Genomic DNA, 24,286 nt, shown 5'->3' on the forward strand with positions numbered 1-24,286 from the left:
TTCCATAGTTTCTCTCTGACAACTTCCGGGTTCCCTTGTTTACAAGGGTTGATTTACAAGTTTACAGGTTGATTTATGTCATGGTCGCTTGTTCAAACGTGTAAACCATATGCGTTAAATTGAAAACAACAACAAAAAACTGCTTGGATTGAATGCGTTAGAATACTTGGCAAGAGATGCTGTGGCGTTCTGCCATGTGTTTTTGTTATGGCACAGTAATGGACAAGCACCTCATGTAGCCCAAGCTACTTGGAAAAATTATTTCCCATTGTATTGGCTACTCCCAAATCACTGGGCAGGATCTCTTGGTAGGAGTCCTATAATGAAGAAAAGAGGAAGGCGTGCACGGCTGCCAGATGCGTCTTGCCAGACAACCCCGGCGCAAACCGTCGTTACGGTGGTCAAAAAACCTGGGCGGAGAGGGAGACCCAAAAATGCTCTTAGAGTTGCACAGTCATCGGTCTCTAGTGACGGAGATGTCGATAAAGGGGACGGGTCTGCATTACAATCAAACGCTTGGTTGGCTGCTAAGACAGAGACGAACGAGCAGCCGGTGAACCGACCCAGACCTACTGGTGAGTCAGTGTGTATGTATGTAATACAAAGACATGTGTGCTCCGAACCAACAGCTAGGGCAACCCCCTGACGTTGGTGTTGGTTTGTAAATGGTGGGGTCATGTGCAAGCACCCTTAGTGGTCTACGTTAATATACACAAAAGCAGGTTTAAATAGATAGTCGTAATACTCATATATATGAGTATTAAGAAAGAACACACCAGACACAACATAAACGGGCAGCAAAGCACCTATTTAACACTGACACCATAAATATCCTCAGTCGAATTGCCTGTGTTGTGTGTCCTTGCAGGGACAGGCCGAGTGTCTACCGCATTCTGTCGTCTATGTCATGGGAAGTTCTCACCGCGGCGGCTGCGGCATGCCTTCGACCGGTGGCCAGGGAGGTCTCTACAGGAGCCCGACTCCCAGACAGAGCTGTCTGGACAGTCTCCACTGCTCTTCCACTCAGACTTCCAGCGTCTGGTGGGAGTCCCGTTGGTCCGCGATCCCCAGCTCCCACAGTTTGTGTGCAAGAACTGTCACACCAAGTTCTACAAGTGCCACAGGATCCTGCTCGCCTTCCTGCAGAGGGTCAACCACCAGCCTGGGGTGGGGGAGAGGGCCAGAGACCGGTGAGGACGGTCGTCCTTTAGTTCCCTCCAGGATAGCAGGTGTAGCAGGCAGACGTTTGAGAGGACAGTAGGGTCAGGTGCAATTTGAGATGTCATTCTCCTGGGTGTTCTTGGCCAAGCTCCGCTATGACAAGAGCCTTAGAAAAACATGCCAAACTTGTTCTTCTGTTTCAGGAAGAATCAACATTGTTCTCAGTCGGCATCAGTGGACAACAGCTTGACAGGTGAGTGGCCGATGACACAGAGAAACACCACATAGGGCTGCCACCAAGACCGAAATAATCACAATTACCAAAACTCACCTACAGCAGACATGTTACCTTGGCAGCCATTCAACAAGGCAGTGTCCCATTTTAATCTCACCGCATGCACAATCCGGCATGGAGACACGAAGTTCTGACGTCTGCCGTCCTACCTACGCTCCCTCCCTCCAGCTCCCTCCATGCCCTCGGACCCCCAGCGTCTCCACGGCCTGGTGTCTTGGGCGCACCGCCACGGCGAGGCCTGCCGTTCCTGCCCCAGCCTGAAGGAGGTGCTAGAGGGCCAGTGCTGGGGCTCGGTCAAGGCCGTGTGGGGCTGCGTCGACGGGCACAGCTTTGTGATGGACACCCAGACCCCCCAGCCCAGAGCCAGCCCTGGACACACAGTGACCCGCGGAAGTGACTGTGGCGGGGGCTCGTTACTGGACGGTGATGGTCATTGGCGAGGCGATGGAGCTCCTGAGGCGATCGCCTCCACCCTGACCCAACCCAGCCCTGCAGCCACCCCCCAGACCCAGCGCTCCATGCAGGTTGACACCACCACCACCAGAACGGATGGTGAGACAAGGAGAGAAACATCATGTGTCTCCAGTAACTACTCCTTCCTAAGCAGGGTGATGTAGGATGCCGTGGATTGCGGTGTTCTCCCGGATATTTAATACTTTTTGTGTCGAGCATAGAATTGTTGTAATCCGTTGCTGGCTGTGTTCCCAGACTTCCTGGCTAGCGAGGAGACCCCGCCCCCTGTGACCCCTCCTCTGGAGGACAGGACTGGTGACAGCGACTTCTCAGACAGGTGAGTCATCAACGGGTCAAGCTCAGTGTTGGTGCTCGGAAACTACTGATTCAAATCACAAACGGATTGGCTGATTGATTGTTTGTGGTAGGCTTGTGAGTTAGTTTCCTTCAGGATCACAATGACTCTTATCGAGAGACTTGTTGCTCTTGTTGGTTAGTTGTAACTGATTCAAAATTCTTGTACTCGCTGTGAAATATGTTACTGATCGCTTGCTTTTCTACAGGTTCACTCTTGCACTTTTTGAGGTTCATGTTGTTTAATTGTAACTTGTTCAACTACATGCTCTTATGGTTCTTCCCTTTGGCACTTATTTGTTTTTTCACAATGTATGCTTCATGTTTTGGCTACCCGCAATGTTTGGGCCTATCTCGCTGTTATGATCAGTCACCTATGCACTTTTGTAAAGCTCTCTCTTGGAAGTCGCTTTGGATAAAAGCGTCTGCTAAATGAATACATCTAAATGTTGTGTTTGTGTGTCCTCAGAGATGGGTCGAGCGAGGAATTTGAAGGTGACCGGAGAAAGGACGAGGATGTTGAGCTGTTTCAGCCATACCCAGAGAAGAGGTGAGTGGTGGTTCTGTGTCCTGGTTGGGGTGACAAGGGGGGGGGGGGGGGTCAGACTACTGTTGGGAACACCAGGAGATGTAGATGGTGAATGAAGAAGTCTGAGTGGTGCCTTGCAGAGTGGCCGCGCCCAGGAAGAAGAGAAGCGCAGCAAAGCCTTCGCTGGAGCCCAAAGAGAAGAAGAAACCAGGTCCCAAGCCAGGCTGGAAGAAAAAGTTCAAGTTAGAAAGGTGACTCACTGCTCTACAAACTAAAGACTGACTCACTACCGACTCATTTGAGCATAGACTAACTGGAGTGCAAACTATTGATTTGTCTTCCTCCATGACACCCGGATCGAAAGCATCAGCATCCCCGGGGTCATGTACCCTCTGGCAGGGGGGAACTAACTGTCTGCCACTTCTGTCTCTTCCAGAGAGGAGCTGCCCAACATCTACAAATGTCCGTACCAAGGCTGCACAGCTGTGTATCGAGGAGCAGATGGGATGAAGGTGAGACAGATATAAATGGACTAGAACTTCCTGGCTGACCTCAAGGGACAGAAAGATGGTCGTACACATCATGCATCAGCCACCTGAGGCCGTGTAGCAGAAGAGTCCGTTAGAATTGAATTTATGACCCCTCTGGCGTTTTTTAATACATTTGTTTACTTACCTGGGTCAGAGATGTATTTTCCTCCTCCGTGTAAGATGTGGTTGATTAGTCCTTGCACGTGAATGGAAACGGCATGTTTACTCGGTCATTCACACCTTTGTCAAGGTTCTATTTTTAAACTGTTATGTATTTCGGTTTAGACATGTCTGCTTTGTGTTCGCACGTTGACGTGTCGTCTGTGTTTGCAGAAGCACATCAAGGAGCACCATGAGGAGGTGAGGGAGAGGCCCTGCCCTCACCCTGGCTGCAACAAGGTCTTCATGATCGACCGCTACCTTCAGAGACACGTCAAACTCATCCACACAGGTAGGACATATCAAACTCATCCACACAGGTACCATAGACACACAGATGATTGGAGAAGTCTCTATTATCCGGTTAAATCTGGTCCCTTGTCTGTTCCCAGAGGTGAGGAACTACATCTGTGACCAGTGTGGCCAGACCTTCAAGCAGAGGAAGCACCTGTCCGTCCACCAGATGCGCCACTCTGGAGCCAAGCCACTACAGTAAGCCAGGGGGGCACGGAAAGATGAAAGCAAAGTTGTATTTGAACATCTCCCGTTATAGGTCATCGTTTAACAAAGGAGTGAACCAGGATATGATTGTGCGTTCACCTCTCTCTCTCTCTCTCCAGGTGCGAGGTGTGTGGTTTCCAATGCCGCCAAAGGGCCTCCCTGAAATACCACATGACCAAACACAAGGCAGAGGCCGATCTGGACTTTGAGTGCGCCATGTGTGGGAAGCGCTTTGAGAAGGCCCACAACCTCAACGTCCACATGTCCATGGTTCACCCCCTCACCCAAGGAGGGAGCAGCACCTCCTCTCTCCCCCAGGACCCCCTCGTCCAGACCATCTCAGCCACGGGGGAACTCGTGGCCCAGTTGAACAACAGCTTGCACCCTCCACCTCAGAGCCTTGAACACAAGTGGCAGTGAATCCCACGGACTGAGGGGGGGAAGGGGGAGCCAGAGGAGAAGGAAGAGGTGAGGGGGGGGATTCAAGGACAGAGCTGTTGCCCTGGCTTTCCAACAGATGTCTTAATGTTGGTGGTGGAATCCACAGGGTGTATCTCGTAACACACTAGTGTATGAAATAAATGACTGAACAACAAACTAGTTGGGTTGCTAGGCAGGTTTGAGCAGAGGGCAGCTCAAACATGGGACATTTGAGTTGATCAAGTACAATGAGGAGGTATTGACTTATGGCTTGTGTAGGATCTGAGGATGGAGGTTAGTATGGCTGCAGAAACGACTGAAAGCCAAGAAACACGTGATTCTTATTCCTGTGCTGTTGTAATATTCAGTAATGTTATAACAGCTCAAATCTCCACACCTGAAGCGCTTCTACTTCTTGTGGTCCACGAGACAAACCAAGAAGACAGTTATCTTTAGATTAGGTGTTTATTTTTATTTTATTAAGTTATTGTAGTGCATTGTAAGTCATTCATTTCAACTTTACATTATATACCATCAGAAGGGCTAAAGGTGTTTGACAGGGACATTTTTTTTGAAGTCTTCTTGGATATACATATGCACCTGTGCATTTAAAGTGGCCTACTATGCGTGTGTGAGTGAAGAAATAGTCCCAATGCTGAACAGCGTCTGTATTCCCAGTGCCATGACACATCCCACAGACACACATGAACACACGCAAAGAAGGAAACGCAACAACTGTCAACCGCATAACCTTTGACTGCGACATCGCAGGACGTTTTGTTATCTGTACATTCTTTATAAGAAAATATAATCATCTCCTGGTACCCCAACTTCCATGTCGTCTGTGTGTATCGACTTCGAGTTTGCCCGGCCGTCCAACAGGAAGTAGAGGAAGTCTACAGGAAGTCCATGTCCTGGCAGAGGTGGGCAGACAGAGCTCCTGCTACAGCTGGGTCCAGCTCAGAGCACAGGGCCTCCAGCTGACAGGCACGGAGAGAGACAGATCCTTTAGACTACCATGACAATGCCTAGGTAGACAGTGATCTTGCAGCCTTCCCACAGGGGTGAGTGTGTTACCTGGGTGAGTGTGTGTGTTACCTGGGTGTGTGTGTTACCTGGGTGAGTGTGTTACCTGGGTGTGTGTGTGTTACCTGGGTGAGTGTGTTACCTGGGTGAGTGTGTTACCTGGGTGTGTGTGTGTTACCTGGGTGAGTGTGTTACCTGGGTGAGTGTGTGTGTGTGTTACCTGGGTGAGTGTGTTACCTGGGTGAGTGTGTGTGTGTGTTACCTAGGTGAGTGTGTTACCTGGGTGAGTGTGTGTGTGTGTGTTACCTGGGTGTGTGTGTTACCTGGGTGAGTTGGCTGCTGGACAGGAAGGGGGCGGAGCTCACAGAGAGGGCTCTCAGCAGGAAGCGCTGAGCTGAACCCAGAATCTGGGACAGGTCCATCTAGAGAGGTCACACAGGAACACCCAGACACATGACAAATATCCTTTTAAGGTTAGGCCTGGCTGGTAGTTAGGAGTGCTTACCAAGTATCTTAGATGTTATGCTCTAGTATGTTAAGTATTGTAGAGCTACATGACTGTTGTATTGCTATAGTGTATGTTTCCACTTTGTTAAGTAATGACCTAACGCTACTCTGATCTGTCACCTGATCAGTGGAGAGGTCAGCGATTGGCTGTGGCGTGCTTCCGTCCAGGAAGAGGTTGAGCAGGGAGACGTAGCAGAGGACGGCAGACTGGAGGAACCCTGGAGTTCTCCCTGTTCTGTCCTGGTCCTCTGGACTCAGCTGGAGAACCAGACTGCACGCACACACACATACATTGACATGCACAGTAGTATACTTACTATGCAGTGCATCAGATATGCACTAGGTAAAATATTCCACAATTACAAAGTATAATCCTTGTTTTCCATCTTGGTAATGTGTGGAGCTCTAGGGGAACTCTGACCTGTAAAAGGCCAGTGGCATCAGCCTGGTGTGTTCATCTGAGGTAACCATGGCTACAGACTGGTACAGGCCTTGGTCTGGAATGAGAAGATTGTTGTTTTAACATGATATATCAGATGCACGTTACAACTCCCTGGTTGTTGTATTTGGACTTGTGGGGTTAGAATGCCGTCGACCAATCAGGGCACATCTTATAGAGTGGAGCAGTTGAATGGCTACCTGGGCCAGGAGACTTAAAGAGCAGCAGCCAATCAGAGGAGGGGACAAGCAGGGACAGGATGTGAGGACACAGCTCAGCTCCTTTCTGGTGACCCTTCACTTCCTGCACAGGTGGGCTTATGTCAGTCCATTTGTTTATTATTTTTATGTACTGGGTATATTGTAATCAGCTACAGCGATGAGGTTTTAGTAAATTCTCTCCCATAACCTCCATTTACCACAGCAACCTATCTAGGTGTGTGCATTGTGGGGTGATGTACCTGGGGGTGGAGAAGGGTGGTGAGGAGGTCTGTCACACACAGGTACAGCAGGTACACCAGGACCTAGGGAGGTCAAGGGACTGCATTTAGAGAGCGCTCTTCTGCCTTAGCAGCACTCTAAAGTGCTTTGCATCTTCTGCCTCTCATTCACCCACTGACAGGCGGAGCTGCCATGCACGGTGCTGGCCTGCCCATCAGGAGCAACGTGGGGTTCAGTGTCTGTTCAAGGACACTTCGACACGTGGCCAGAAGGAGTCGGGGGATCGAACTACCAACCTTGCGAATCCCCAGTATGACAGCGCGCTCAGGGTTGGACGAGCCCCCCCCAATCCCAGAGACATGAAACCTCACCTGCCTCTCCTTCACTTCACACAGCCAATCAACACTCGTCTGGATGCTCTGGCCCCGCCCTGTCCATGCAGAGTGCAGAGTGGCCGCCAGCAACAGGGGCGGGCCAGTTGGCACGGTGGCCACACCCTTCTCTAACCTGTAAATGTAAATGGGGCGTAGTTGTGATAACGGGATTCTGCCGATGAGATTTGCGACCGAGGAAGTCTCTGCCTTCCATTCCAAGGGCAGGTCCAGGAGGCCTGCTCCAGAACACTCCGGAATGCTCCGGAACGCTCTGCTGTGTGTGCGTCACCTGGGGGCCCAGAGGCAGCAGGTCTGCAGCAGCTGGAGCTGCTCTGGTAGATGATCTCCGTCTGACAGTCCCCGCCACACACACTCCAGCACCACGCGGAGACGGCCCCACCATCGCTGGCACACACACGCACACGCACACACACACACAGTGCCTTGGTTAGATATAAAAGACAGCAGGTGTGGCGTGGATACAGGCCACGTTTTCAAGCTGTGGAGGACGAAGGTATTTGGAGTTGTACCACAGCAGAGACCAGGAACAGGGGGCAGAGGAGGCTGATCTGAGACCAGGCCTGGTTCAGCTCTCTGGAAGGATGCTCACACCTCATGCTGGCACTCAGCACACCCTGGGAGAGCCAGAGGAAGAGAGGAAGTAGAATACAAAGAGAAAAGGAGAAGATTTTCAGAGTTCTTGTATATTGACAGTGACTTTCACTGGTTGGTTTCACAAATCTCTGGCCACATGAAAGAGGAGAGGTCATACCTTTAAGAGGTGTGCTGTCAGGTGGTGGGGCAGTGAACCAGCTGGGGAACACACCTGCCTCTATAAACACACACACACCAGCACAGAGGGAAAAGACAGAATTCATCTTTTTGTCTCACCTGGTACATGTTGACATGCTCTGTGAGGACAGTCTCACCTGGTACAGGTTGACATGGTCTGTGAGGACAGTCTCACCTGGTACAGGTTGACATGCTCTGTGAGGACAGTCTCACCTGGTACAGGTTGACATGGTCTGTGAGGACAGTCTCACCTGGTACATGTTGACATGCTCTGTGAGGACAGTCTCACCTGGTACAGGTTGACATGGTCTGTGAGGACAGTCTCACCTGGTACATGTTGACATGCTCTGTGAGGACAGTCTCACCTGGTACAGGTTGACATGGTCTGTGAGGACAGTCTCACCTGGTACAGGTTGACATGCTCTGTGAGGACAGTCTCACCTGGTACAGGTTGACATGGTCTGTGAGGACAGTCTCACCTGGTACAGGTTGACATGGTCTGTGAGGACAGTCTCACCTGGTACAGGTTGACATGCTCTGAGGACAGTCTCACCTGGTACAGGTTGACATGGTCTGTGAGGACAGTCTCACCTGGTACAGGTTGACATGCTCTGTGAGGACAGTCTCACCTGGTACAGGTTGACATGGTCTGTGAGGACAGTCTCACCTGGTACAGGTTGACATGCTCTGTGAGGACAGTCTCACCTGGTACAGGTTGACATGGTCTGTGAGGACAGTCTCACCTGGTACAGGTTGACATGGTCTGTGAGGACAGTCTCACCTGGTACAGGTTGACATGCTCTGAGGACAGTCTCACCTGGTACAGGTTGACATGGTCTGTGAGGACAGTCTCACCTGGTACAGGTTGACATGCTCTGTGAGGACAGTCTCACCTGGTACATGTTGACATGCTCTGTGAGGACAAGCTCACCTGGTACAGGTTGACATGGTCTATCAGAGCCTGACAGTCCAGAGTTGTCCTTCCTGCTTCAGTCCTCACTGTGACCAACATCACCGCGGGAAGGGACAGCAAAACCCTGACACACACAAAGGAAGCACGCATGACCAGCACGCATGACCAGCACGCATGAGCGGCCGTGTGAAACATGAACGCTGACGATCCAGTGAGACGGGAGAGGAGCCGGGGGCCGCGACTACCTGTTCCAGGCATGTACAGTCTGCTGCAGGCTCAGCTGACTGCTGATTGGCTGGGGCGCAGGGGTCAAAGGGCATTTCTGAGACAGCACATCCAAGAGGAAGTGACCCGCCTGAACTCGGGCACCCTGAGACTGACCGGTCAGCTCCATCTCATACACAACCTCCTACACACACACACACACAAATCCAAACATTAAGCACACATCAAGACCATAAATACGGTTGAATAAAGGCATGAGGAGAGCCAAAGCACCTGCAGTGTGCAGAGCAGGTCAGGGAGGCAGGTTCCTGTAGCGGGGGCCCCCTGAGCGCGGCTCTGGGGGGAGCAGGTGTGCAGGTCCAGGATGGCGTGGAGGATGTCCGAGCAGAGCCTCCTCTGGTTTCCTCCACAGCCCCCCTGCTCCACAGGGCAGGGCAGGTACCGCTGCATACAGGCCCACTGATGGTACTCCTGCCTGTCACACGCACACATTTACATTTAGTCATTTTAGCAGACACTCTTATCCAGAGCGACTTACAGGAAGTACAGGGACATTCTCCCCGAGGCAAGTAGGGTAACGTGCCTTGCCCGAATCGAACCAACAACCTTCCGATTAATAGCCCGACTCCCTAACCGCTCACACACGCACACACAAACACACAACTACAACACACTCAGTCATGGTATGCGTGTGTGTGTGTGTGTGGTACATAGGAGACATAATACACTACCTCTCTGGATCAGACAGAGCATCCTCACTCCTCTTCACTCTGAGCTCAGTGGCCAGCCACTCTGAGAAAGACACCTGGACAGAAACGGCAGAAACATGTCAGAACAGTCCGGATGACTTCCGCTAAGCTCTCCTCAAAGCCCTTTTCCTGCAGTCGGACCTGGCATTGAGGGAGTTGTAGTACGAGGCGGAATGCAGCGTGGCTCCACAGAGCCCGGACGGATGTCCTCCAGGGGGCACTGTCGTCAGTCAGACAGCTCCACTGGTCCTGCTCCCGTCCCTCGGGCCACAGCCCCTTCACGCCCGTCCCAGTCCCCCCCGCCTCCTCCCCCCTGGCGGGGAGATCGTCCCGCACCTCGGGCAGGAGTCTGGGGACCAGATACAGCAGCTGTAGAGAAGACAGAGAAACACTCACACAACAACGCGCACACGCACCACCAACTTTGTTACCAATGCAAAGGAGCAGTGGGTGTCACAGTGGGAGGGGCAGCGGGACAGCTCTGTACCTTCCTACACAGCCAAGCTGGAGGGGACTGCCCGGGGTCAGGCTGCGAGTCTCCTCTGCAGAGGCCGTAGCTCACGGCTGCCACACCGAAGCTGGGGATAAACACCACCACAAAGACACACGTCACCCACAACGTGGGGTCCCCCCCCTCTCCACCAGCCAGAGAGGGCCAGCAGCCGTGTTGAACGTGTAGGACAGGTGTTTCGTGAGAGGGTTTTGGGTCTCACCGGACGCAGAAGAGCATGTCGGCGTGCGTGGCGCAGGACAGGGCGGGGGCGAGCGCCTCCGAGACCGGCACTGGGCCGGGCTGCACGGCCGGACACAGCTGGACCAGGGGGCAGTGGGACTGGCTGGCATGGAGGTGCCAAACAAAGGCCCCCAGGCCGAGAACATGAGCTGCACTCAACGAGGGACCCTATGGAGAGGGGGAAATACTGATGAGAGAGAGAGAGAGAGAGAGAGAGAGAGAGAGAGAGAGAGAGAGAGAGAGGGAGAGAGAGAGACAGAGAGAGAGACAGAGAGAGAGGGACAGAGAGAGGGACAGGCAGGCAAACAGATGTGTACCTGGTTGGCCAGCAGGTCCCAGAGGCGGTGGAGCAGGGCGGAGAGCAGCTGGCTGTGTCCCAGCAGGGTGCTCACGAACTGGGACGCCCACGGGCTCTGCCTGGGGGGCAAGAGAACGGTAGTCTGCTGAGTGGGGAGACACACTGACAGACAGACGGAGAGGTTCAAACAGGCCCTGGGGATGGGGTGGCCACGCGGCATGTTCCTGTCCTCACCTGTTCGGAGGGTGGAGTCTGCTGGCATCCAGAAGACACTGACAGAAGCTCCTCAGAAGCAGGTTGACTACCTGTGAACACACGGCTGAGTTACCGCAGGGCAGGACTGTGGTCGGGACAGGCCACATGACAGAAGGTGAGAGGTCAGAAGGGATCCCAGGAAAGGCGGCGGAGCCACACCACACTGTCCCTACTTTGACGTGTAGTTCCGGAGGCGGGGGCGTGTCTGTGTAGAGCTTGACGACGGTCTGGCCAATCAGGGTGTCCGTAGGGCCCGGGAAGACAACACCCAGGGTGTGTGACATCCTGGCCAGCTGGGAGGACACCTCTGGGGAGGAGAGAGCAAGAGGAGCAGGGTCAGTGGCATGTGTGTGTGTGCACATGTGAATGTAGGTCTGTATGTGTGTGTAGCTGAGCAGCTCACCTCCACGGTCCCCCTGCGTCACCAAGCCTCTGAACTCCTGCAGCTGAGACTTCAACACCTCCACGGGGTCGTCGTCCTCCTGCACGCACACTCCTCCTGAAAGCACACACACACGTAGTCGTCAGCAGCCGGCACAAACGCGCCTCCGATACCATCCCATTTAACAGGTCGCTTTTTGTAGGGTGGACCAGGGCCGCGGTATAATCCTAGTTAAGATACCCACCATCTCGCTGCCTCTGTCTCTCTCGCTGACACGACTGGACATAGGAGGAGTACTGAGCGGGTGGAATCTTCTCTGCTCTACACCGCACACACACACACACACACGGACACGGACCCATCAGTGGTGCCTCCACCCCACACTGTGGCTGGATCCCAATGTGGTTTGGTCAAACAGAGAGGCGTGATAGCAGTGTTGCCATGTCATGATGGCCGGAGGGAACTCACTTCCTCAGTGCTTCTAGGAACCTCATCTGGGCGTCGGCTTTCACAGGCAGCTGAGAGAGACAGAGAGGGGGAGATCATTCTAGCAACACTTGCGGGGGGGGGGCTTTGTTCGGCGAACCGGTCAGGTGAGGGGCGGGGCGGGAACTCACCAGGCGGGGGGTCATGAGGGCTGGGAGGAATCGAGTCAGGAAGTAGGGCCTCCGGAAGATACTGGAGAAGAGGAGGAGAGAAGGGAGAGTGAAGCGAGGAGCGTCTCGGACCGGGGGCTGAACACACCCAGCTCCAGTCCAGTACCTTGCTTCCATGACCGTGGCAGAGATCCTTCCGGTGCTCTCGTACAGAGACACCGCCTTCTCCACGTCCTGGCCAGCCTGGCACTGGGGCTGTGGGGACACACACACCATCAACACAGTCACGTGGCCGCACACACACACGCCGCGTTACAGCTGGGAGACCGCGTTACAGCTGGGAGACCGCGTTACAGCTGGGAGACCGCGTTACAGCTGGGAGACCGTGTTACAGCTGGGAGACCAAGTTACAGCCGGGAGACCGCGTTACAGCTGGGAGACCGCGTTACAGCTGGGAGACCGCGTTACAGCTGGGAGACCGTGTTACAGCTGGGAGACCGCGTTACAGCTGGGAGACCGCGTTACAGCTGGGAGACCGTGTTACAGCTGGGAGACCGTGTTAGAGCTGGGAGACCGTGTTACAGCTAGGAGACCGTGTTACAGCTAGGAGACCGTGTTACAGCTAGTAGACCGTGTTACAGCTAGTAGACCGTGTTACGGCTAGGAGACCGTGTTACAGCTAGGAGACCGTGTTACAGCTAGGAGACCGTGTTACAGCTAGGAGACCGTGTTACAGCTAGGAGACCGTGTTACAGCTAAGAGACCGTGTTACAGCTAGGAGACCGTGTTACAGCTAAGAGACCGTGTTACAGCTAGGAGACCGTGTTACAGCTAGGAGACCGTGTTACAGCTAGGAGACCGTGTTACAGCTAGGAGACCGTGTTACAGCTAGGAGACCGTGTTACAGCTAGGAGACCGTGTTACCACCTGAACTGGTGCTGCTGCCCCTGAGACATCTTCATAAAGACCCATGTCTTCCAGCGAGACCTGCAAACACACACAAACAGCCAGCCCCCACGCACGCACATCCATACGTACGCACACACACACACACACACACAGGGCAAAGTGTGTTAAAGACTTAACAAAAGAGAACTCCTCCCACATGCCCCTCCAGACTTGTCGTGGGATGTTGTGGCACCTTCAGGTCGGCCAGTCTGGTCTTGGCCAGAGAGACGTACTCCTTGAGCAGGCTGCGATGCTTTACGGCTACGTAGGGCGGGTGGAGGAGGTGCACCTGGGGAACAACGGGACAACCATGACCACAGGGAAGAAGGAGACCACCTGTCATACGCGTCTGGGGCGAGAAGTTACCTTCAGGTACTGTGGAGGGTCAAAGGGCACCAGGTCCGACAAGAACTTGAGCAGGAACACCAAGGACTTTTTACTGTTGCTGTGGCAACTGTTCGCCCCCCCAAACGACATCTGTCGGGACAGGAAGGAAGCCCGGTCAGGGAGGAGACCTCTCTTATAGAAATGTGTCTCTAGAAGCGATCTATGTCTCCGAGCATAGCAAGGGCCCCAGCCAGCTGACTCACCTTGAACCAGTGGCTGTATGAAGGGAAGAGGGCCGGGCCCTCTAGCGCCCCCTGGCGGGCCAGCAGGAAGGCAGTGATCATGCTCTCCAGGTTGTAGCCCTCAAACGCTGACTTTAACAGTTTGGACAGCAACTCTGGGGGAGCACAGGAGGACGTCTGTCTGTGTACCTGTCCAGGACGGAGGGTGGTGTGTGTGTGTGTGTGTGTGTGTATACCTTGGAGGCTGGACTGGGTGTCTGGGTTAAAGACCAGCAGAGTGGACAGGAAGCAGAGCACATGCTGCCAGTTGACTTCCTGGGTCTCTAGCACCTGCTGGAGGTGGGAGAGCAGCTCATCCACTCGGAAGATCACCGCCAGCTACACCCACACACACACAGTTATATTCAGCTACAGAAAAATGGTTATTATAAAAAATAAGTTGATTGGTTTTACAGCTAAATACACCAAGTAAAAGGAACAGGTCTCATAAATCAACACCAGGGAAAACAACGCCAGGTGAACACACTTCAGTTGAGCGCTTTAACAGCCTTACACTGTCTCGAAGAAAAGTCCTGAGGACATAAATAACACAGGCTAAGCTAGTCACACTCTGATGTGGTATTCAGAGGTTGACCTATACCTAGAACAGGAAGACAGAGCGAGAGGGACAGAGAGGGAAAAAGCTACGCGGGGGGGAGGGGAGAGGGGGGAGAGAGAAAGAGAGAGAGGAGCGTAGAACCTTCCGGAAGAGCGCGGTGAGTAAGTGGCTGCTGCGAGAGAAGCTCCAGCCACTCTGCATGGACACGGCGTCTGACACTGCGGGGAGACAAGAGGCACAGACGACTCAGACGTGGCGTTCACAGTGTGTCGCCGCTGACCGCTCGGCCTGTGTCTAGCTGGAGCACCTGGTGTACCTGTGAGGCGGGGCCTGTAGGTGAGCGTGTGTGTGAGCGCGTGTGTGAAGAAACAGCGAAGTGCATCGGGTGACACCGACTCTCCGCACAAGGTTGCATCGAACAGCTGAACCCTGAGAGAGAGAGAGAGAGAGAGAGAGAGAGAGAGAGAGAGAGAGAGAGAGAGAGAGAGAGAGAGAGAGAGAGAGAGATGTATAGAAAAAGAGGTTGAATCAGACAGTGTGGATGCATTCATCCATCAACGACATGAGCTTTCTTGTTTTCTCCTCTGCCTTGGGTGCTCGCCGATTCCCGACCCCCCCCCCCCAAGTCGTCCCTGTGGTTAGCAACAGAAGCAGAGACATTCTCCAGTGCTACGGCCCAGCGTTCTGATGACAGGACCCTTGAGGCCTGCCCCGCTCACCAGAGCTCAGCTGCTGTGTCCTGTTGCTGTCGTCCTGACGCATCCAGCACCCCTGGAAGACAAGGAAACACGGGTATGTCCACACACACAGACAGGGAGGATACCTTCAATCCAGTCGGATGAGTTGACGGGTATTTGGTTTTGATTCCAAATAAACAGGAGTACAGGTCTGGGTCTGTGTCTGGCTTCAGGTCTGAGTCTGTGTCCAGGTCTGGCTTCAAAGTCCGGGGCTTGGGGACTCACAGCCGAGCTGTTGGTCCAGGAGAGAGCTACAGAGCTGGGGGAGGCTCCTGTCTTGCCCTGCTGGGTCCTGGGTCTCTGGGAACCCCGCCTTCACCAGAACCATCACCACCACTGAAACACCAGCACCCTCTCAGCACAACAGAAACACTACACACGTGGCATGGAAATATATACATTCTTGAGGCCCGTCAATGTCAACGTTGCCGTACAAGTGGACTTGGTGAAGAGGATCTTACGGGTGAGAACCTTGTGGCGGACTTCCCGGTCTTCCTCCTCTTCCTCCTCAGAGCCTGTCCCTCCACACACAGCCCTGAGCTCTGCCCCCAGCCAGGAACACACTGCTCCGTCGCTACAGGAGAATACATTTAGCAGGAGAGTCATTTAGCAGACGCTCTAATCCAGAGCGATTTACAGTAAGTACAGGGACATTCCCCGAGGCAAGTAGGGTGAAGTGCCTTGCCCAAGGACACAGGGTCATTTGGCACGGTAGGGAATCGAACCAGCAACCTTCTGATTGGAAGCCCAATTCCCTTACCGCTCAGCCATCTGACAGCTATACTGTCAGCCATCTGACAGCAGAATATACATCATATCATATATACTACAACAACTAGTAGTGGTATCTTAAATAAAATAATAAGTAATATTTGAACATATTTTTGTATTTTATTTTTTGGTAGAAGTGGTATACCTCTCTAGGATGGACTCCATAGTAAGGATGTTGAGAACGTGGAGATGGTACACCACCTCTAAGTGGACCTGCTTCTGCACCGACACAAACACAGCTCATGTGAGTCTCACGTGACAACATGGCTGGGCGAGGTCGCTCAGACCCCCTGTCCCAAAGCCCCCGCTCACCTGGTCTCTCCAGTACTCCTGCCAGAAGAGCCGGGAGCAGAAGGCTCCGAGAGAGAGCAGCTGCTGGGTGGAGTGGAGCAGCGCACGCAGTTGCCGCTGTAGACAAGAGGGCAGAGGGGGCAGGTGCACAATGTTGAAATTCCCCTTTCTCTTCACGAGAAGGGCCTACTGTTCCCACGAGGGGACTCCCAGGAACTCACCCGCTGAGTGGTGTTGAGCAGAGCATGCTTTTTCACCCCCTCTAGGGTGCTGCTGGTCAGTTGCTGTACTCTATCCAGCACCATCCTCGCTGACAGGACACTGACTGGTACGCCCAGCTCCGCAGCCTGATGACGCAGCTCACCGACTAGCAACACATACACGCATACATTGATACAAACACACAAACAAGCACATACACATGGGATGACCGTTTCGAGCACTCACTCCATGTGCATTCAAAGTATTATGATACATCTGGTGGGTCTACTCATTTAAACAGGGATGTTTACAGGTAACACACCCAGCAATGAACCTCCAATGTGGGGTGTGGGACTGTCACTGACAGACTCCTTCCTTCCCGTCGTCTCCTGGTCCATCACATTGCATGGCTTAGGGTTCTAGAGAGAGAAAAGTGCAGTTACTCTAATGCACAGCAAGCCCAACGGGACGAGTCTGAACCTCTGACTCCCTGGGATGAATGATACAGAGAGATGGATAGAGACGGTGATCACTCACCCCCACCTCCAGGAGCAGGTTTGGGAGATTCTGGTGTTGGTTCAGCAGCTGGACTGCTGCCTTTTGAAGCTGTTGCGCGTCCTCCTTTCGTTGCTTCTTAGCAACACGGCCAGCTGTGAGAGGAAGCACGCGAAACGTCTTCATACACACTACACTCACTCTTAATACTGTAACTTGACTGGGTCACTATCAATGGACTGGGTCGTGATGAGAAAATGTGGTGAAGAAAAACAGATAATGACGGTGTCTTATCACATGATTGATCTGAAAAAGTTATATTTAAATTACACTGACTCAGTGTAATTTTGAATAATACTATATGTATTATAGTAAGCGAACTAAGTATTTAACCTAGCTAGATAGCTACAGTACTGGTAAGTGGAAAAAAACGTATACAGAATGTCAACTTACAAAGGAGGGACGAAAGTGTCCTTTTCTGCGTAAAACATTGACTTGAAGCAGTTAACGACATGATACTGTTAAGTATGATACGGGCATGTTATTAATAACAAGCTTAAAATGGGTTGGTAAAATGTTTTCGCTAGGGAACGTTTAAACAAATAAAATCTAGCTAGTAGTAGTAGAGCCAAATGTAAACTTGCGTGCAGCTTTCACGCGCTCTTGTTTCTGATTTGTCAGTTTTGCTTGTTGGATCAATTCATCTAACCGGCCAAACAAAACTGAACCCTGAGTTGTATTTAGTCTGGCAATAACAGGTCTGGTTTCTGAACCTCTTTTGCAAATGGTAAATCTGTCATCTTGCTTACTCAAATAATAAACTATACATATATACGTTTTAATGTAGATAAAAACGGTTTATTAACATGGGGTTGGACGTTACGTAGGTTTGACAAGACATTGTGGTTCTTGTTTATTTACCGAGGTGAAGTTAGTTTCATATTCGACATGCGACATTCGTCTCACATTCCAAAGACGCTACTTTGCAGTAGTGTCGCGTTAGGGACCTGGTGAAAACTACCCATACAATTTTGAAATATTATGACTTTTATAATATTTGTATGAATATAAAACCTCAAACGGACACCAGAGTATTCTAACAATCTCTGAAAATAGCTTCATCCTCGCAAATCTTATTGATTTTTTAAATGTTGAAAATATTTTTAAAATTGCTAATCTCTAAAAATAGCACGAAATCCTGGCAAATCTTAACAACTTTTTCTAAATGGTGTCAAAAAAACTCAAATATACACCAGATTATTCTAATAAACTCTGGTCTACTTCCACACCCTTTACATTTTCAATTACGTTTCAAACAGAATGATAGAAAATTGCTAATCTCTGAAAATAGCATGAAATTCTCGCTAATCCTAATAGCTTTTTCAAAATTGTGTCAAAAAATCCCCTAGTGGATTTTGATCTCCTTTGATGGACCACACAGAGTTCCTGGTTCCTTCCTGTCCATCTCCCTGGCTCTGATGCATTTGGTGGAAAGCATATTGGTGCAAATACATGTTGGTTATCCTGTCACAATCAAACCAAAGACTAGCTCCTAGTTAACCTGCAGCTGTGTGGCCATTGGTCAGAATTTTGTTTAGCACAGCTTTATTGCTGTTTTCAGAGATTAGCAGTTTCTTTCTTTAAAAATTTTTTTTGGAAAAAGTAAAGGGTGTGGAGGAAAACCAGGTATTTACAGAATAATATGGTGTCAGTTTGAGGTCTTTCAATCTGATTTTGAAAAAGTGAATAAAATTAGTGAGGCTTTCATGCTATTTTCAGAGATTAGCAATTTATTTGAATTTTGTTAAAAACTTCATTGAAAATGTAAAGGGTGTGGAAGTTTACAATTACAATAACCTGGTGTAAATTTGAGATTTCTTATCACAATTTTGAAAAATGTATTAAGATTAGAGTGGATGTCATGCTCTTTTCAGAGATTAGTGATTTATTTGAATTTTGTTTGAAACTTAATTGTAAAAGTAAAGGCTGTGGAAGTATACCAGACATAGTTATATACTCAGGTGGCCGTTTGAGGTTTTATACTTATATTCATAAAAATATTATAAAGGTCATAATTTTTCAAAATGGTATGGGTAGTTTAAACACGGTCCCTAACCCAACGCTGCAAACTGGCGTTTCCCGAATGTGAGACGAATGTTGAATGTCGAATATGAAACTAACTTCACCTCGCTGTCTTATTTGTGATGATCTATTCTCATCACCCCTAATTTACAATAACTGATACTCAAAAACAACACCTGAGAGCGTTTTTCTAATTATAAACGTTGATACATGAACATTAAAGATCCATCTAAACAGCACAACTGGTCAACTGACAAACAGATCAATACATAGCAAGACTTGCAAGGCTAAAATTACCTCCCTCTCCCTCTCCCTCCCCCTCCCCCTCCCCCTCCCCCTCCCCCTCCCCCTCCCCCTCCCCCTCCCCCTCCCCCTCTCCCTCTCCCTCTCCCTCTCCCTCTCCCCCTCTCTCTCTCTCTCTCTCTCTCTCTCTCTCTGACTGTCTCCCTATCCCTCTGCCTTGTCTGGGGCCAGGTGTTTATGTTCACCATCGATCCACCAAAGGTAAATATCACCAGCCAGTCGATTAGAGCTACACTGTCACTCTCTGGGATGGTAGTGAGTGTCTGCGCCAGCAAAAATCTTCAACCTCTGTTGTGACTGTCTTCTTACTGAGATGAATGCTGTTGTTTTTTAGTAAACAAGTTTATAAATATGTTTTTTGGATTGATAGTTTGACTGTGGTAGTGTGGGGACTTAAAACCCCACTCCCCACCTCCTCCACTCCAGCCACTGTTCCCAGGTAAACAGCTCCTGCACAGAAAGACCTGATCATCTCTTATTGAAGTTGGTAAATGCATTAGTTGTTTTAGAAATCTCATAATGTGTAAAACATTCATGTCAAAGCGGAAAGGCCAGTTTAAGCCTACAATCAGCATGGATCCCCTCAGAATTATGACGTAGTCAGTTCCCGGGGATTCCGTACTTCAGGTAGGCTTATTTCTGGGAATTCTCAGCCAACACTGCGGCAGAAGACAAAAGGGGAGCAACGACCTCATTAATATTTAGTCCCATCTGTATCATGAATATTTCAGGGACTTTCCTATTGTGTCACCTAAATCGCAGCACTGAAAACAACATTGCAGATGCTGCCACTCGTTAATTGGGCCCCCACCTGTCAACCTCTAAAGCCGTGAACATGCTGTACCCAAGAGCTGTCTCTCCAGTTCTGTCCCTGCACCCTTCATAAAGACCTGAAGTCTGACTCTTGTTTCTGAATGGGCAATGACACTGTCCCTGCATTATTATTATTTTTTAGCACTGCAGAAACTGTTTGACCCCCCAGATAGTGTTGGGCTGCAGGGGTCTCCGGAGTAGAGTCTGTGTCTAAAGAGGCAAGAGAGAGAGAGGGGAAGCATGTTCTGGTTTCACTCTGTAATCTATGCAATCCAGAGGATCAACGCATCTCCATACACTGATTGTAGATTTAGTTAGTGAGAATTGCAAGGCAGAGATGCTTCCAAATGTGTTTTTTTTTTGTGTTGATTTTGTTATAGAATTGTATTTACATCTACTCAAATATTGCAGTGTCAAAGCAAATTAATGAACTCCCAAAAATGTATATTGTATGTGCCGGAAAAAAATCTGTATGAATGTAACAATGAATATAAAATGCATCAGTTATTCATACAGTGTGTGGGGGGGAACTGAGCTGCTTGATTCACTCTGTCAACCAAAGGTGAACACAAAGAAAATGTTCCTTCACAAACGAGTCAAACCTTGAATAATGACAGAGCTTCTTACCAGTGGGTTGAGCACAGAGGCCCGATTACTGTGCTTCATGCTACTGGCCTTTACACACTACCGACACATGGAACCCAGAAGGAACCCATTTCAGACATGCCCAGACACAAATGGAAAAAAATCAACAGGAAATGCACCCTTACATACTCACCCAGGGTGATTATGTAGGCCTCAGGCCTGCATACTTGACAGAGTGGATCCACATGCACTCTTTCCTGACTAATCTTTCACCTATTTTTTTCTAGTCATAACATGTTCTGACACGTGATGTCAACCCTTTAAAGGTGCTGTAAAGCAAATTTTACAGCAACTTTAACCCCTTTTTCTGTTCTGGACACAAAAAACACTTTATCCCATGTTGGCACGGTGGCCACATTCTCAGTCTCCAAGTTCAATAAACAGTGGACCTTGTTCCTTTGGGGGAGGGGAACTAACTATGGAAATTTTGAAATTATCAATGCAAAGGGGTATCAATTTGCCTGCCACACTAAATGCATTATAACTTTGACAGACCTATACACACACACATATGAAAATACTATAGCTTGACATTTGACATTGACAGTTATCCAAGATGTAAGAGTAAGCAGCATGGCCACATAAGTGTTTGGCATTCCGTTCTATTTCTATTTCAAATGCATTCTTTCTGACAGTTTCCAATTATGCTTTTATAAATGCTTTATTTCTTTTTCATGTATCTTTTTATTCAAGTACGTGGATTCTTAGACAACCACTTTTGAATCCAGGAAACACAATCAGTAGCAATACTTTCCAGATACTATAAATTCCCATCCAACAAATATTCTTTTTTTTGTTTTGTTTTTTCATACCATTCCCATTCCTACACATATACCTCTTGTAAACATGATACAAATCAATCATTTCAATTAGAAAAAAAATCTGGTAGAAAAATATATTTTCTTTATAGGTATTTCTCTTCTTAATATTCTTATTTACAGTAAGTACCTCAGTACAATCTGATTGAAAAAGAATGTAAAGAAATGGGGGCGGGGGAGGGGGGAAGATAAAAAGGCCTTTGGTTTCAAGAAAGAATAAAAGAAAAAAAAACAAGAATGTCCATTCACTGTCCTGTACAGTGTCGCTGTGATTTGTCTTGTCCCTCGACTGGTTCTGGTGTGATTGGCAGCCCCTTCAGTGAGGCCGGTCTCGCCTCCTCAGGGCACACAGAGTCAGTCAGAACAACAACTATCAAGGGACTACAATCAAGTACAGACCTCGGTCAAGTTTACAAATACTGTTGCAAGGACTATGGTTGGGGTCATTAACTGTACCAACCCAAATCCATGGAACAGGCACAGACTTTTACGTGAATGAAACACAACTCAGACACTACTCGTCTAGGTTATTGGCCCAGGTCTGGTCTGGTATCAGTCCTCGGGCCTTCTACCCTGCAGAACCTGCGGTGTGCAAAGTGTCCAAGGACAATCAGGAGCATCTCTGTGGTGCTGCTGAGTGCCACTATAAACGGTGCCTGTGAAGCAAAGTCCGCCTCGGCGCGCCGGAACGACAGCTGCATGACGGCTAGCGCCAGGAGGCTGTTCTGAACCCCGATCTCGATGCTGACCGTCTTCCTCTGTGGCACCGCCAACCCTGCCGCTTTCGCCATCAACAGACCCAGCGCCAGCCCAAACATGGGCACCGTCACCCCGGCCGCCACAATCTGGGGCTTGACGTTGGCCAGGATGGACGCTCCCATCTGGTACGCCATGAAGATCCCGCCCACGATGAGCACAAAGCTGAAGGGGCGTATGAGGGCGAGCAGGACGCGGGTGAGGCCGGGCAGGCGCAGCTTCACCAGCATGCCCAGGGAGATGGGGATGGCGATGAAGAGAAGGGTGCCCAGGATCTTGACGAAGGGCACGTGGAGCGCGGCATGGACACCCAGCAGGTGGCCGTACAGGGCGGACGACAGTGGCATGGCTGCCGCCGCCACTACCGTGGAGACCAGCGTCATGGAGATGGCGAGAGTCACGTCGCCCCCCAGTAGCAGGCTGTAGAGGTAGCCTCCGCCACCGCCGGGGGCAGAGCAGGTGATGACCAGGCCCAGCGAGAGGGCCTTGGGCAGGTAGGTGAGACGGGACAGACTGTACGCGTACAGCGGCATGACCAGGAACTGGCCGGCCACACCCAGGAGCAGAGGCACGGGCCTCTTCAGGAGGCCCCGGAGAACCTCCACCTCCACCTTGCACCCGAAGGCACACTTGTTGATGAAGATCAAGGGCAGCAAAGCGAACAACACAGGGTTCTCCGAGAAGTGGGACAGACCGCCCGACTGCAGGAGCCGAGCGGCCGGATCATCGTTGCCGGGCGCTACCCTGATAGAGTAATCTGTCCTTTCCTCGATCAGAACCGGCGCTGAGTCCTGGTCAAAGTCCAGAAGCTGGATAAGCAGCTGAGCTCGACCTGGTAAACCGGACCGTATACTAATAATGTAACTCTTTACTGGACCAGCGTGTCCACTGTCGGTAACATTCAGGATGGAGAGAACCTCGGGGTCTAGCGACCGGACTTTCACCGTCTGCTTCCAGCTCTCGCGACCCTTCCTGCTCGCGGCGGAGCTCCGGTATTGACTTGAGATTACAATCACGCCCTTAGTGTTTTCGGGAAACTCAAATTCCTGCGAAGATCCGTCCCCGATTTCTATATACCTTCTGCTGCTGTCGGCCGTCACGTTTGTATTGTTGTTGATGCTGTTCGTTAGGGACCTGCCCGCCGTCGACCGGTCTGCTCCTCCAGTAATAAGAAAGAAACAACAGAATGCAAATAGCTTCCTCATCGTTCTGACGGACAGGGGGCAGAGGGGCGCCGCATATACACGCTTCTCCACCGCCTGCGACCTCCCCAACTGGTCTATACCGCCGCCCTGTGTGCGATTAAACTTCTCATATCCCCAGATATAGTATCTGCGTCGGCAGCCGGGTCCACGTTCCGTTTGGTGCCCATTTCACTCAGTTTATACCGGAACTTAAACATCACCCCACCCAACCGGAATAGAGCGCTTCAGTCCCCTGCAAAAAAGGACCATCATGTTTAAGGACGACTATTTATACACGACATATTTATATAGGCCTACCGTCTTTTTTAGACCACTCACGATTTCGTCTGAAATGCTAAGAAAAAATGTCTGCCTCAGTAAACCGTCGCCTCCTTTATCCAGTTTTAATATCTCTACGGTTGATGGCAGCTGTCAACATCACCAACGCCGTTTCTCCTGCTTGCTTGCTTCTCCCCTATGACTCTCTAAACCCCTCTCTAATCCAATCATAGCAAGGCAGAGTGTTAACTCTGTACGTCCCGCGCCAAATAAGCACCAACGTCATGTGCGAAAAAAAATCTATTAGAGGGGGAGGTCTTCCTCGCGGGGGATGCGTTTCTCGTGCGATGGCCAATGCAGGGAACACCTCGGTCTAGTTTTCATGGGGGACCCATTGGCTATGAAAAATATACAGGCGGTCATGCTGACTAACTCAAAATGGTAGACGATGAATAAAATGTGTCTTTTGGGGGAACGGAATGAAAATGAAAGCAGTGCAGCAAAATACAGATTCAGATTGAAGGAGGAATGCAGTAGCCTTATAGTTTAGCACTCAAAAGCTTCACGTTTGTGGCTAGTATAAGAATATTGCACAAGACTCTTGGGGAGGAAACCCTGCTGCTTTGTTTGTGTAAGTGAGAAAGAGGGGGGAGAAAGAGAGTGAA

At 50.4% G+C, this 24,286-nt stretch overlaps 3 protein-coding genes across 5 annotated transcripts; 1 reads left to right on the forward strand and 2 right to left on the reverse strand.

The window, feature by feature from the left end:
- The first annotated feature begins 28 nt into the window (after window positions 1-28).
- Window positions 29-5,028, forward strand: znf276 (zinc finger protein 276). Its single transcript, XM_047033798.1, has 11 exons — window positions 29-575; window positions 869-1,190; window positions 1,365-1,414; window positions 1,625-2,008; window positions 2,165-2,246; window positions 2,733-2,813; window positions 2,933-3,043; window positions 3,229-3,304; window positions 3,656-3,773; window positions 3,874-3,973; window positions 4,102-5,028. Exons 1-11 carry the CDS (start codon window positions 323-325, stop codon window positions 4,400-4,402), a joined length of 1,878 nt encoding a protein of 625 aa, XP_046889754.1. The 5' UTR covers window positions 29-322; the 3' UTR covers window positions 4,403-5,028.
- Window positions 4,877-17,401, reverse strand: LOC124476580 (Fanconi anemia group A protein-like). Of its 3 annotated transcripts, none has more exons than XM_047033796.1 (41): window positions 17,195-17,401; window positions 16,784-16,896; window positions 16,569-16,665; window positions 16,267-16,412; window positions 16,067-16,162; window positions 15,900-15,970; window positions 15,445-15,557; window positions 15,209-15,319; window positions 14,966-15,017; window positions 14,563-14,675; window positions 14,388-14,464; window positions 13,885-14,026; window positions 13,670-13,803; window positions 13,446-13,556; window positions 13,273-13,368; window positions 13,059-13,118; window positions 12,298-12,386; window positions 12,153-12,213; window positions 12,004-12,053; window positions 11,780-11,856; window positions 11,557-11,652; window positions 11,327-11,460; window positions 11,133-11,203; window positions 10,918-11,017; window positions 10,581-10,768; window positions 10,355-10,445; window positions 10,009-10,236; window positions 9,850-9,923; window positions 9,392-9,593; window positions 9,139-9,302; window positions 8,912-9,017; window positions 7,961-8,020; window positions 7,719-7,823; window positions 7,478-7,593; window positions 7,186-7,321; window positions 6,835-6,897; window positions 6,575-6,677; window positions 6,357-6,432; window positions 6,056-6,206; window positions 5,752-5,850; window positions 4,877-5,382 (listed from the first exon to the last, which is right to left on the reverse strand). In XM_047033796.1, exons 1-41 carry the CDS (start codon window positions 17,253-17,255, stop codon window positions 5,299-5,301), a joined length of 4,317 nt encoding a protein of 1,438 aa, XP_046889752.1. In that variant the 5' UTR covers window positions 17,256-17,401; the 3' UTR covers window positions 4,877-5,298. The 3 variants fall into 3 exon arrangements, with proteins under 3 accessions (XP_046889752.1, XP_046889751.1, XP_046889753.1); XM_047033795.1 differs by having other exon boundaries at window positions 15,900-15,973; XM_047033797.1 differs by lacking the exon at window positions 15,209-15,319 and having other exon boundaries at window positions 15,900-15,973.
- A 3,825-nt stretch (window positions 17,402-21,226) lies between these two features.
- On the reverse strand, window positions 21,227-23,880 carry slc10a3 (solute carrier family 10 member 3). Its single transcript, XM_047034686.1, has 2 exons — window positions 23,682-23,880; window positions 21,227-23,595 (listed from the first exon to the last, which is right to left on the reverse strand). The coding sequence occupies exon 2, from the start codon at window positions 23,361-23,363 to the stop codon at window positions 21,930-21,932; it is 1,434 nt and encodes a 477-aa protein (XP_046890642.1). The 5' UTR covers window positions 23,364-23,595; window positions 23,682-23,880; the 3' UTR covers window positions 21,227-21,929.
- Between the last annotated feature and the right edge of the window lie 406 nt (window positions 23,881-24,286).

The sequence above is a fragment of the Hypomesus transpacificus genome, chromosome 14 (genome assembly GCF_021917145.1).
Source record: "Hypomesus transpacificus isolate Combined female chromosome 14, fHypTra1, whole genome shotgun sequence".
Taxonomy (NCBI): Eukaryota; Metazoa; Chordata; class Actinopteri; order Osmeriformes; family Osmeridae; genus Hypomesus; species Hypomesus transpacificus.